The sequence below is a fragment of the Ambystoma mexicanum genome, chromosome 9 (genome assembly GCF_040938575.1).
Source record: "Ambystoma mexicanum isolate Mex_15411 chromosome 9, UKY_AmexF1_1, whole genome shotgun sequence".
In the NCBI taxonomy this organism is placed as follows: Eukaryota; Metazoa; Chordata; class Amphibia; order Caudata; family Ambystomatidae; genus Ambystoma; species Ambystoma mexicanum.
Window position 1 is genome coordinate 1,079,931,261 of NC_090931.1, and position 14,403 is coordinate 1,079,945,663.

The 14,403-nt window shown below is 40.7% G+C and overlaps 1 protein-coding gene across 2 annotated transcripts in view; it reads left to right on the forward strand.

The window, feature by feature from the left end:
- Positions 1 to 13,349, forward strand: part of ACVR1C (activin A receptor type 1C) — a 1,016,293-nt gene extending 1,002,944 nt beyond the window's left edge. For both annotated transcript variants that reach the window (XM_069616403.1, XM_069616404.1), the window contains exon 9: positions 909 to 13,349. In XM_069616403.1, the coding sequence (XP_069472504.1) occupies positions 909 to 1,034 (126 nt within the window). In that variant the 3' untranslated portion in view covers positions 1,035 to 13,349. The remainder of the gene's footprint in view (positions 1 to 908) is intronic.
- The last annotated feature ends 1,054 nt before the right edge of the window (positions 13,350 to 14,403 follow it).

A 14,403-nucleotide genomic window follows, 5' to 3' on the forward strand; every position in this document is an offset into this window, starting at 1 on the left:
GCATGCCCAAATAAGGACTGACCAAGGTCGGCTCAACCTGGGCAAGATGGCCAAAGGACAGGACAAAGAACCTTGTGGCATGGCCATTTTGGAGCCAGGCCACTTATTTGTGCCAAATGCAGTAACCGCGTTTTACCTCACAGGAAAGAGTTAAAAATATATGAAAAGATTAGCTGCCACCAGCCCTGTCCAAGGCACACCTGCACTTCTCCTAAAAAATCCTTTGAGAGTATCTAGGGCCTTTAGAAATGGCAGGAAGGTGCAAGTGCACTATACTAGAAGGTACATCGTGCACTTGCAACATGTTGCAGAAAAGTTGCAACATTGACAAGGACTAAGTCAGACTATGGTGTTTAACAGCAGCAAAAAGTTAGGGGGTACACAACTGGAGGGAAAACTACACATGAAATGGTAATCCATGACCACATACGGCCACGCACGCAGTTTTCCACACAAATAATGTTCAGCTCTAGTATTTCACACTCAATACTAACATTGATGGTTCATGGGCGAATCTCCAGATACAGAAAGATTGTGCTCCCTGAAATGAATTAAGTCTTCCATCAATCTGAGAACTCCTCCAGACCAGCTATGCAAAGTTATTCACTTAAGGGAAAATAGGGTGCATGGGGTAGTCACAGCCTTTGGGAACTTAGTGTACTTAGGAAGCACATCAGGAGCTGTACTGTTTAGGATTAGAGCTCATCAAGGAAAAAGTGGTAAACCAGCAAGGTCAGAAGTGAGCATATCAGGGACACTATGAAACATCTTAGAACTTTCAGTCTCACAAACGTACAGTTATGTTATTGTATTGATATTGCAATGGAACAGTGCACATCTTCGGTGTAATATAGGCATTAAATGCGTGCTTACTTTCTTAAACAAGTATCTTATTTCTTTTTATTCAGGCTCTTCGAGTGATGGGAAGACTAATGCGTGAATGTTGGTACGCAAATAGCACAGCCCGTTTGACAGCACTTCGCATTAAGAAGAGTATTTCTCAAATCTGTGTAGAGGAAGATTTCAAAGTTTGATGAGACTCCCTAGTTGGAAGCATTTCCAAATGTATCTTAATGTTACTATTATTTCCACTACCTCAAAGATATTCATCGGTGTGAGTGCCCAAAGCCTAGCACTGAGCCAAGACAATGTGACCACCAGCAGGGTAGTTTCTGGCTACTGATCGATTGTAAGTTGATATACCAAATGGCCTTAGTTTTATAACTGATGATATAACTAACGACTTATTAAAAATGATGAATGTTAGTGACATGACAAACATGTATTTTGCAATATAAACATTGGATACTTACTGTCTAAACAACATATTCAATTGTAAAAAAAAAAAACAATGGCAACAGTGCTCAAAGAAATGTTCATTCATGTGTCCACAATTGATCAATCCTATTGTTATGTCTATATGTTATCAATTTAAATTGCGATCTTACTAAAGTGACCTTGCAAGTCAAAAGGCTACCAATATCAATGTCTGTCAGTGAACACCATATGAAAACATATCTGTTTTTTTAATCTCACATGCATGTTCTCATGACTGGGAACCCCTCTTTTGATTTAACTGAGATATGAACAACTCTTTGGCTGTATTTTATATTGTTGCAATATGTATTCTGTATGCCTATACAAATTGCCATTCAAAGATATGATTGTGAGACTTGTATGCATACCTTTCGTTTGTATACCCCTTTTTGGAACCTTTAATGACGTTGAGCTTCACTACAGGTGTAAGCTATAGGTACTACTCACAAAGAAACCATAGGAGTTTTTAAGCGATTATTAAACCATTTTACTAAGAATCTGAAACACACAAATCTAAAAATGAAGGAAAATCCCGAATCGGAATTAATGTCTGTCCACAAATATCGGTTCTATGCGTGAATTTTTATTTAAAAAATAGTATTTAATCTTGACAGCCAAAACATCAGCATTATATGCGGCACACTGATTTATGAATAATTTTATATACATTTCATCAACTTTGGGTACCTCGTTTATCTTTAAAAAAAACTCTGAGCCTAATTTCCAAAGTGTTTTTCAATGGGACTGAACTGTTGTAAAATGCTTTTGTAAATCAGGCACTAGGTGTTCGGTTTGCACCTAAACCATAACTCTTTTTACCTGTTCACAACATGGTTCTATTTCCCACCCAACGCATTTCAGTATTCCATTACAGCTTTTGGCTCGGGATGTCCATTGGTCAGCAGAAGCACTGTAGAATAAAGGTCGAGTTTCACCATGCTGTCAAAAGAACACAAAACAACTATAGTTTAGCAGGGTAATTGTGAAATTGCGATTACTCATTAAAATTGCGCCCTAGTGCATTTAAAATGCGAAACACTTGCAAGTCAGCAAGGCAACTGTAAAATGTCAAATATGCTGCCAAACTGCCCATCTCCAATAATGTGGAGGACACATATAGGAGAGACATGGTGATCCCTGCAGGGCCTGAATGTTGACATAATGGAACGGCACGCGGGTTGCAATGGCAATTCATTTCATATTTGACATTTAGAACACTATTGCATTTAATGCATGCAAATGGCAAACTAAAAACATACCTAAATAGCTGATCTTGCTCTTTATTGAGAACAAGCACTTGCAGCGAATGCGCTTATCTTTAAGCAATACTCATCTTTTAGTTTCTAGATATTTGTATTACCTGTCAACTAGACCTTTGAAAAAATGGTCCAATATAAACTGTGGGTATTGAATTAAGTATAACATAAGTGAGAACCGTTATTTACATATAGCCATGTATATGTTGATTATGGTGATGAGGACCCTTTTGTAATGACGGGCTGGAATGTTAATAACATTTGCAAGTACATGCAACCTTTGCATTGGTGGCTATATTTTGCACCCACGGTGCATTTTAATTTTGTACTTTATTATTTAGTCAGATAGGACTTTTTAAGGCAATATAGTGTATAGCATTTTAAGTTCCTTTACATGCCACTGGGTAAATTAAACTTTCTGTTTAGATATAATGTAGCTACATGTGCTGGAAGACGTGGAGAGACAGATATATCAGTTTGTGATTTTATACAACCACACCCAAAATAAAATCACATATGTAAAAGAGGGCATATTTCAAAGACACTTACATTTATCAACACATAATAGTGATAGTAGTGCACACTAGTATTCAGAGATGCATATCTACAAAGCACAGACATACATACATGTAAACATATATACAATAAATATACTTGTGAGACATCTCATATTTTTACGCCCTGCAACTTGTAGTGACTTATGGAGAAAAAAAAAACAATCACACACAAATATATGTAGTACACATATAACATATAATTATTTTTATAGTCAATTTGTTTATTTGCAGCTCCCTGTGGAACACAGTACAAGCCCATGCATGACTTCCCATGCTGCAGTAGCATTTCTTCACATGGTTTTGGAGTAACACCAGCATGGCTTTGTTGATCACTCTGTCGTGTTACATAAAATGTCCCTCCTACACAAATAGTCCATGAGGTATATTTAACAGAAATAGGGAATATTTTGTGTGGGAATCTTCTTTGCTAAACAGCAATCCCACATTTGCACATGCAAGCCACCAATCCCACCTACAGCAAGAGCTTCAACAAGCACTGACAACCTACATACATTTAGGCTCTTGACGATCTGCGTACTGACCCTTCTAGCACTAGCTCCTGCTACTATAATGCCATCACACTACAAACATGTCACTGCAAGGACTGAGGTGTGACCTTATCCTCTTACTCCGCACACCCTGTTATGCTTCAGATCCTTGTTGGGCAAATGTTTCATGGCTATCTCCCCCTTGTTCCCTAGTGCTTTGGAGTGGTTCCTTCTGTGCTGTATAAATCACCAAAAATAAACAGTCGATAGCCCTGCAGCAAGGCCAGCCCACCCTTGTGATTTGCACTGGAGCACTACCACATGGGTCTTTGAGAGAGCCCCACCACCCACTCTCCAATCCTGTCAATGGATGCTGGCTTGCAAACATTTCTTTGGCGAAAGCTGTTTCATGCCTGTCCCCCATATAGCTTTCATCCAAAACAAAGGTTAATTTTACGAGCAGAGTCTGGGTAAATCTCGCAACTCTTTCTAAAAAGCATTCCTTATTAGCTTACTTTATATAATGTTTAAAATGCAGTATAAGCACAACCACATACTGCACAAAGTTGAGTGGGATCATATATAAAATACACCATGTACCACACGCACTGCATCTTCCCACCACATGTGGAGGATTACATTATTCTACTTTTAAATATATTACAGCACATTGGAAATGGGAGATAAACATATACCATCTGTGCATGGAAACATATTGTACAATGGCTTCTGGGAACTGTAAGGGGCCTGGTCCCTCTACAAATACATTTAGGAGTACATACAGTAAGGAGGATTAGGCATAACATAGGGATCCACTTCAAAAGTGCATCTTGGCTCATTTCTAATCCCTATGAGGTAGCTGTTATCCTCAGTACAAACACAATGTACAACATGGTATGAAGTCAAAATACAGGTTGCGAATGCATACAAATCCAGTCTAATATATTCCCACATAAGCTGTCATAAGGGCACACAATTCTTGCTTGCAGGGTAGAGCCTAAAACTACATATCATTCAACCTCCTCATAGAAGCTCTATGCTTCAGTGTAGCGCTCAGAGATTCTGACCCAGTCTGAAGAAAGCAGACACCTCCGAGGTGGGCTTACAAAGGAGTGCACCCACCCGCCACCTATGACTCAGCTTGAGCATAACACATTGTAAGGGACTTCCATCTAGCAAGGGTGAAAGACCTGGATTTTTTTATTTGGATTAGTTCATAAAATGATGCGGATGATTCGTTCTCCAATGGGGTAATCTGCTAATTAGATCCCCCTATGTCGCAACTCCATTCTAAAAGCATAGTGCACTTGTGAGCAGCTGCATCACTAGACTGATTCGCAGCACCAGCTCTGTTCATGTTGCAGAGCAGGTTCAAAGGTCATAAGATTCCCACTCGACCAATGCAGTGACAGCAAAGTCACTGCAGCAAAGGGGCAACATTTAAAATGTACCCCCTGTACCCAAACTATGATGATCATGAGTGCCCCATGCTTGTGGCAATTCTCTAAGAATAAGTTATGCCTGAGTTTAGGCATAGTGCATGGCAATACTTATGACCATGGCTGCCACATCCCAATTGATATTGCACATGTATCAGCTCTGCTGTGGAAGGAAATGTGTATAAAGGTCAGACAGGCCTATACTTCCACAAGACAGGACAGAAACTCAGAGGACTCAGCCTCTCTTTGTTTCTCTTTCTGAGGGCTGGTAACACCTACCCCAGAGACATCTGCACAGCAGACAACTGTCCTGGCCCCAGGTATCAAAGGAGGACCCCCATTCAGCAGGAGTAGCCTCACACAAGGGTGCTGCATGTTTGATGGTCTTTGTTGTTGGTTCGAGGGAATGGGACGGGAGTAGGATAGGCAGGAGTGCTCTGGAAACTGGAGGAAACCTTCCACCATCTTGTTTCTCACTGTCTCTCTTTCCCTGTCCTGTCTCCTCCGCTTCCTCTGGAGCAGCACTTTGGGTGCAAGATCAACATGGCAAAGTCCACTCCAGCCAAGAGCAGGGATTGGGCCCCTAAAGCAAGCTAGCTTTCGAACAATCTCCTGAGGATGTGTGCCTTTAAAAGAAGGCATTTTACACCCCTTTGGCGGAATTCCCTCAGATCCTTAATGATCCTTTTAGGACGAAGAGACGTTCTGAGCATTCTCACCTGCACTTCCTTCGGGACAGTTGCACTATCCAATGCCCTCCGATGGAGGTAAAGAAGGAGCCGTCCAAAACTGAAGGAAGATCTGTCCCCTAACCACTCCCAGGGAACATTGGGAGTGACCAGTCCTGTGGACCAGCACAAACCTCTCTGCCAAACATGACAGGTGCTAATAGCATTAAGTCTAGGGTTTGATGGCGTTAAAACAGCCAGTAAAGGCCCTGAGCCTTCGTGGCTCGGTAGGCTGACTTGCCAATACCAGCCATTAAAGGCCCCCAAACACAGGTCTTAATACTACATTATCAGCAAACGCAACCACCAATTGCAACACAGACAATGAGGGCTGGAACTACCATTCCAAGCCCATACTACACCCATTCCTTTGTCATTGCCATTACGCTGCATGAACGGGCTGTGCTGCCATAGAGAGTTTCTCAAATTGAAATAATGCTTTACAGGTGATTATATAGCAATCTTTGCCACAGGTATCCTGTTATGTCACCAAATGAGCTTCATTGAGATACATACGCAAATATAACTAAATCAAATATGACTAATTGAAATGCTGACACAAAGCATATGTATTTCATTAAAAAAATGCTCTGGCAAAGGTGTTCTTGAACTCCACTGAAATAACAAAACAAGTATTTACGTAACAATTATTTCAATATAAATACAATTATAATAACAGACTATACGGTAAGGAGTGAACGGCCATTAAAGACATAAAAAGGTCAAGTTATAAAACAAAAAAGACATTGAATACATGGTCAAAACACAGATATGAGTGGTTCTCCCGTTAATAAGAATTAAAGGGAGGAATAGTATTATCACATCTTAGAACACATAGGGCCTCATTACCACCCGAGCGGTGAGGGATTACCGGTACCGGTAAGGGTACCGGTACCGGCAATCCCTTACCGCCCAATTATGAGGTCCCTTTGCGGGTCCCTACCATAACGGCTGGTTTTACCAGCCGTTCAGGAAGGGACTCGCAAAGGGACCTTGGAGGTAATTACGGTACCATAATTTGCGGTACCATAATTACCGCCTTCCCCATTGAGCCCTATGGGGCAAAAATGGGAATGGGGAAGGGCCAATGGTGAATGGGGAATTACCGCCCGCCAACCTTGGAATGAGGCGGTAATTCTGCCATTCACCATGGCGGATTCCGGCGTCAACCATGGCGCTAATAGTGCCATGGTTAACGCCTGGGTCGTAATGACCCCCATAGAAACAACACCACCAAATATCGATAAAACACCATTACCTCAAAAAAGTGAACACATTAATTAATGTATATGTTTTCGAGTTACGTGGGGTGAAACGATAGGTCAGTGCCATCAACTAGGAAATCGACTTTCTAGTGAGCGACTGTCCCTGCAACACTTTTCTCCCCCTTTCAACCTGCCCCTTGAACTCTCGAAAAAAGTTCTTGTTTATCTTCTATTTTGTTCAACAAGCTAAAGTTTTCACAACACCATTTCCTTGCTTAAGTCGGTGTTGTCTGTGGAACTAGTAGTTTTGCACTTCCTTTTTACCCGAAGTGGAGGCATAATCAGTATTTCTCAAGTTGGCGCCATTGCCTGATTTTATTTCTGTGTCTAAAAGATAGGACATGTTCAAAGAATGTACCATTTTACAATGTTATGTAGATTTTGTATATCAAATCATCAATTTTGTCTGCAGTGAGATATTATCAGAGCCACACTGTGTTCATAACAAAATATTGCCTGATAAAAAACAAAATAAATACTTAAGCGTACGATCTATCATGCCAATGCTGCCAAACTGCCCATCTCCAATAATGTGGAGGACACATATAGGAGAGACATGGTGATCCCTGCAAGGCCTGAATGTTGACATAATGGAACGGCACGCGGGTTGCGATGGCAATTCATTTCATATTTGACATTTAGAACAATATTGCATTTAATGCATGCAAATGGCAAACTAAAAACATACCTAAATAGCTGATCTTGCTCTTTATTGAGAACAAGCACTTGCAGCGAATGCGCTTATCTTTAAGCAATACTCATCTTTTAGTTTCTAGATATTTGTATTACCTGTCAACTAGACCTTTGAAAAAATGGTCCAATATAAACTGTGGGTATTGAATTGAGTATAACATAAGTGAGAACCGTTATTTACATATAGCCATGTATATGTTGATTATGGTGATGAGGACCCTTTTGTAATGACGGGTTGGAATGTTAATAACATTTGCAAGTACATGCAACCTTTGCATTGGTGGCTATATTTTGCACCCACGGTGCATTTTAATTTTGTACTTTATTATTTAGTCAGATAGGACTTTTTAAGGCAATATAGTGTATAGCATTTTAAGTTCCTTTACATGCCACTGGGCAAATTAAACTTTCTGTTTAGATATAATGTAGCTACATGTGCTGGAAGACGTGGAGAGACAGATATATCAGTTTGTGATTTTATACAACCACACCCAAAATAAAATCACATATGTAAAAGAGGGCATATTTCAAAGACACTTACATTTATCAACACATAATAGTGATAGTAGTGCACACTAGTATTCAGAGATGCATATCTACAAAGCACAGACATACATACATGTAAACATATATACAATAAATATACTTGTGAGACATCTCATATTTTTTATGCCCTGCAACTTGTAGTGACTTATGGAGAAAAAAAAACAATCACACACAAATATATGTAGTACACATATAACATATTATTATTTTTATAGTCAATTTGTTTATTTGCAGCTCCCTGTGGAACACAGTACAAGCCCATGCATGACTTCCCATGCTGCAGTAGCATTTCTTCACATGGTTTTGGAGTAACACCAGCATGGCTTTGTTGATCACTCTGTCGTGTTACATAAAATGTCCCTCCTACACAAATAGTCCATGAGGTATATTTAACAGAAATAGGGAATATTTTGTATGGGAATCTTCTTTGCTAAACAGCAATCCCACATTTGCACATGCAAGCCACCAATCCCACCTACAGCAAGAGCTTCAACAAGCACTGACAACCTACATACATTTAGGCTCTTGACGATCTGCGTACTCACCCTTCTAGCACTAGCTCCTGCTACTATAATTCCATCACACTACAAACATGTCACTGCAAGGACTGAGGTGTGACCTTTTCCTCTTACTCCGCACACCCTGTTATGCTTTAGATCCTTGTTGGGCAAATGTTTCATGGCTATCTCCCCCTTGTTCCCTAGTGCTTTGGAGTGGTTCCTTCTGTGCTGTATAAATCACCAAAAATAAACAGTCGATAGCCCTGCAGCAAGGCCAGCCCACGCTTGTGATTTGCACTGGAGCACTACCACATGGGTCTTTGAGAGAGCCCCACCACCCACTCTCCAATCCTGTCAATGGATGCTGGCTTGCAAACATTTCTTTGGCGAAAGCTGTTTCATGCCTGTCCCCCATATAGCTTTCATCCAAAACAAAGGTTAATTTTACGAGCAGAGTCTGGGTAAATCTCGCAGCTCTTTCTAAAAAGCATTCCTTATTAGCTTACTTTATATAATGTTTAAAATGCAGTATAAGCACAACCACATACTGCACAAAGTTGAGTGGGATCATATATAAAATACACCATGTACCACACGCACTGCATCTTCCCACCACATGTGGAGGATTACATTATTCTACTTTTAAATATATTACAGCACATTGGAAATGGGAGATAAACATATACCATCTGTGCATGGAAACATATTGTACAATGGCTTCTGGGAACTGTAAGGGGCCTGGTCCCTCTACAAATACATTTAGGAGTACATACAGTAAGGAGGATTAGGCATAACATAGGGATCCACTTCAAAAGTGCATCTTGGCTCATTTCTAATCCCTATGAGGTAGCTGTTATCCTCAGTACAAACACAATGTACAACATGGTATGAAGTCAAAATACAGGTTGTGAATGCATACAAATCCAGTCTAATATTTTCCCACATAAGCTGTCATAAGGGCACACAATTCTTGCTTGCAGGGTAGAGCCTAAAACTACATATCATTCAACCTCCTCATAGAAGTTCTATGCTTCAGTGTAGAGCTCAGAGATTCTGACCCAGTCTGAAGAAAGCAGACACCTCGGAGGTGGGCTTACAAAGGAGTGCACCCACCCGCCAACTATGACTCAGCTTGAGCATAACACATTGTAAGGGACTTCCATCTAGCAAGGGTGAAAGACCTGGATTTTTTTATTTGGATTAGTTCATAAAATGATGCGGTTGATTCGTTCTCCAATGGGGTAATCTGCTAATTAGATCCTCCTATGTCGCAACTCCATTCTAAAAGCATAGTGCACTTGTGAGCAGCTGCATCAATAGACTGATTCGCAGCACCAGCTCTGTTCATGGTGCAGAGCAGGTTCAAAGGTCATAAGATTCCCACTCGACCAATGCAGTGACAGCAAAGTCACTGCAGCAAAGGGGCAACATTTAAAATGTACCCCCTGTACCCAAACTATGATGATCATGAGTGCCCCATGCTTGTGGCAATTCTCTAAGAATAAGTTATGCCTGAGTTTAGGCATAGTGCATGGCAATACTTATGACCATGGCTGCCACATCCCAATTGATATTGCACATGTATCAGCTCTGCTGTGGAAGGAAATGTGTATAAAGGTCAGACAGGCCTATACTTCCACAAGACAGGACAGAAACTCAGAGGACTCAGCCTCTCTTTGTTTCTCTTTCTGAGGGCTGGTAACACCTACCCCAGAGACATCTTCACAGCAGACAACTGTCCTGGCCCCAGGTATCAAAGGAGGACACCCATTCAGCAGGAGTAGCCTCACACAAGGGTGCTGCATGTTTGATGGTCTTTGTTGTTGGTTCGAGGGTATGGGGCAGGAGTAGGATAGGCAGGAGTGCTCTGGAAACTGGAAGAAACCTTCCACCATCTTGTTTCTCACTGTCTCTCTTTCCCTGTCCTGTCTCCTCCGCTTCCTCTGGAGCAGCACTTTGGGTGCAAGATCAACATGGCAAAGTCCACTCCAGCCAAGAGCAGGGATTGGGTCCCTAAAGCAAGCTAGCTTTCGACCAATCTCCTGAGGATGTGTGCCTTTAAAAGAAGGCATTTTACACCCCTTTGGCAGAATTCCCTCAGATCCTTAATGATCCTTTTGGACGAAGAGACGTTCTGAGCATTCTCACCTGCACTTCCTTCGGGACAGTTGCACTATCCAATGCCCTCCGATGGAGGTGAAGAAGGAGCCGTCCAAAACTGAAGGAAGATCTGTCCCCCAACCACTCCCAGGGAACATTGGGAGTGACCAGTCCTGTGGACCAGCACAAACCTCTCTGCCAAACATGACAGGTGCTAATAGCATTAAGTCTAGGGTTTGATGGCGTTAAAGCAGCCAGTAAAGGCCCTGAGCCCTCGTGGCTCGGTAGGCTGACTTGCCAATACCAGCCATTAAAGGCCCCCAAACACAGGTCTTAATACTACATTATCAGCAAACACAACCACCAATTGCAACACAGACAATGAGGGCTGGAACTACCATTCCAAGCCCATACTACACCCATTCCTCTGTCATTGCCATTACGCTGCATGAACGGGCTGTGCTGCCATAGCGAGTTTCTCAAATTGAAATAATGCTTTACAGGTGATTATATAGCAATCTTTGCCACAGGTATCCTGTTATGTCACCAAATGAGCTTCATTGAGATACATACGCAAATATAACTAAATAAAATATGACTAATTGAAATACTGACATAAAGCATATGTATTTCATTAAAAAAATGCTCTGGCAAAGGTGTTCTTGAACTCCACTGAAATAACAAAACAAGTAATTACGTAACAATTATTTCAATATAAATACAATTATAATAACAGACTATACGGTAAGGAGTGAACGGCCATTAAAGACATAAAAAGGTCAAGTTATAAAACAAAAAAGACATTGAATACATGATCAAAACACAGATATGAGTGGTTCTCCCGTTAATAAGAATTAAAGGGAGGAATAGTATTATCACATCTTAGAACACATAGGGCCTCATTACGACCCGAGTGGTAAGGGATTACCGGTACCGGTAAGGGTACCGGTACCGGTAATCCCTTACCGCCCAATTATGAGGTCCCTTTGCGGGTCCCTACCATAACGGCTGGTTTTACCAGCCGTTCAGGAAGGGACTCGCAAAGGGACCTTGGAGGTAATTACGGTACCATAATTTGCGGTACCATAATTACCGCCTTTCCCATTGAGCCCTATGGAGCAAAAATGGGAATGGGGAAGGGCCAATGGTGAATGGGGAATTAGCGCCCGCCAACCTTGGAATGAGGCGGTCATTCCGTCATTCACCATGGCGGATTTCGGCGTCAACCATGGCGCTAATAGTGCCATGGTTAACGCCTGGCTCGTAATGACCCCCATAGAAACAACACCACCAAATAAAAATAAAACACCATTACCTCAAAAAAGTGAACACATTAATTAATGTATATGTTTTCGAGTTACGTGGGGTGAAACGATAGGTCAGTGCCATCAACTAGGAAATCGACTTTCTAGTGAGCGACTGTCCCTGCAACACTTTTCTCCCCCTTTCAACCTGCCCCTTGAACTCTCGAAAAAAGTTCTTGTTTATCTTCTATTTTATTCAACAAGCTAAAGTTTTCACAACACCATTTCCTTGCTTAAGTCGGTGTTGTCTGTGGAACTAGTAGTTTTGCACTTCCTTTTTACCCGAAGTGGAGGCATAATCAGTATTTCTCAAGTTGGTGCCATTGCCTGATTTTATTTCTGTGTCTAAAAGATAGGACATGTTCAAAGAATGTACCATTTTACAATGTTATGTAGATTTTGTATATCAAATCATCAATTTTGTCTGCAGTGAGATATTATCAGAGCCACACTGTGTTCATAACAAAATATTGCCTGATAAAAAACCAAATACTTAAGCGTACGATCTATCATGCCAATTTGTAAAAAATAAATGTGCAATGCTTTGTTTTTCAAGTAATGTGATTTCGGGATAGTCTCTATAATTGTTAGGTTTGTTGTTGATAGAAGCTTTAATGTAGTGCTCGAGTTTTAAAGAGCAGCACTTGGCGCTACAATGTGGGTTTGGTGGGATATGGTAATTGTTCCAAATTTCATTACATTTTTGAGAACACAATGTTTGCTGTTTGTGTTTGTATTTGATCATAGTCACATTTCTGCAAGGCTTTTTTTGACCATGGAAAGACATTTCAAAATATTATTGTATTCATGTTTTGTTTGAGAAATTATATATTCTGAGTTTTTTCTATATTTTTTGGTGATGTAGGTTTGAAGTTGTGCAACTTTAATACAAGAAAGTAAAAAAAGTAATGTCCACATATTTGTTGTCATCAATGTTTTAAACATGAAAACGTATATATTTTATACACAAAGTATATTTACATCAGAATAAAAAATGACATATTTATTTCATTACACCTTGCTTTGTTACATTGTCACATTTTGAGAACTGCCTCTCGATGTACATATTTCTTTAAATATGTTTTACTTTGTAGACTGGTAATGACCATGTATTGTTTTGTAAGGTGGCAATTTGAACTCATTGTATTGGTTTCTGTGAAGCATAAAATTATATTTTAAATAAAAAAAGAAAATCGTTATTCATAAATGATAATGCATCATTGTCTTTTCCTTGTCTACCTTTGTAATACTAGTTAAAGTAAATGTGAGATATGCTAACTTGAAAATGATAGCAGTTAAAAAACACTGAAAATATTCTTGAGAAATGGGATCTTACAGAGACAATATAAAATGAACACGATAGGTATATGTATGGAGTGTACACTCACCCCAGTGAGGCATCTTGGTGGGTGCCGATAACAGGTGACTATTTTTCCCCAACTTAAGGGTCTGATTTACCGCTCTCGGAAGGATGAAGGGTTGAGTTGACCTGCCGGGATTTAAAACTATGACAATGAGGACAAACACAAATCCTTGTAACGTATGCATTGGTGACCTGAGCTAAAAATCCAGGTGATGTTCGCAGGCATAGACCCCTCTGATAATTCACTGCCTGTCAGTGGACTTCTTTAATTTACATTGTTTTGCTCTTGGAATAGGCACTGAAGAGTGTCAGAGTGATTTCCAGAATACATTACACAAGATAGAAAACATGATTTAAAATCGTAACCATATACAACACAATCATAGACTAAATGATACAACAGCCACATACGCAGGACTTTGTTGTAGAAATGATGATAATCATAAAGGTCTTTGCTAGCCTCCCCCCCCCCACCCACCTCCCTCACTTTGCCTTACCGATTGTCATTCCCTTTGCACTATTAGAATTGTCGTCAAGCCTAGTACAATAGTCGCTTGTCTGATCCTCTCCTTCCTCCGCCCTCCCTCCCTTTCCCTTACCTATTGTCATTCCCTTTGCACTATTAGAATTGTCGTCAGGCCTAGTACAATAGTGGCGTGTCTGTTCCTCTCCCCCTCCCTTCCCTCCCTTCCATTACCTATTCGTCAGGCCTAGTGCAATAGTTGCTTGTCTGTTACTCTCCTTTAACCCCCCCACCCTTACCTATTGTCATTCCCCTTGAACTATCAGAAATGTCATTAGGCCTAGTGCGACGGTCGGTTGTCTCTTCCTCTCCTTCCTTGCCCCC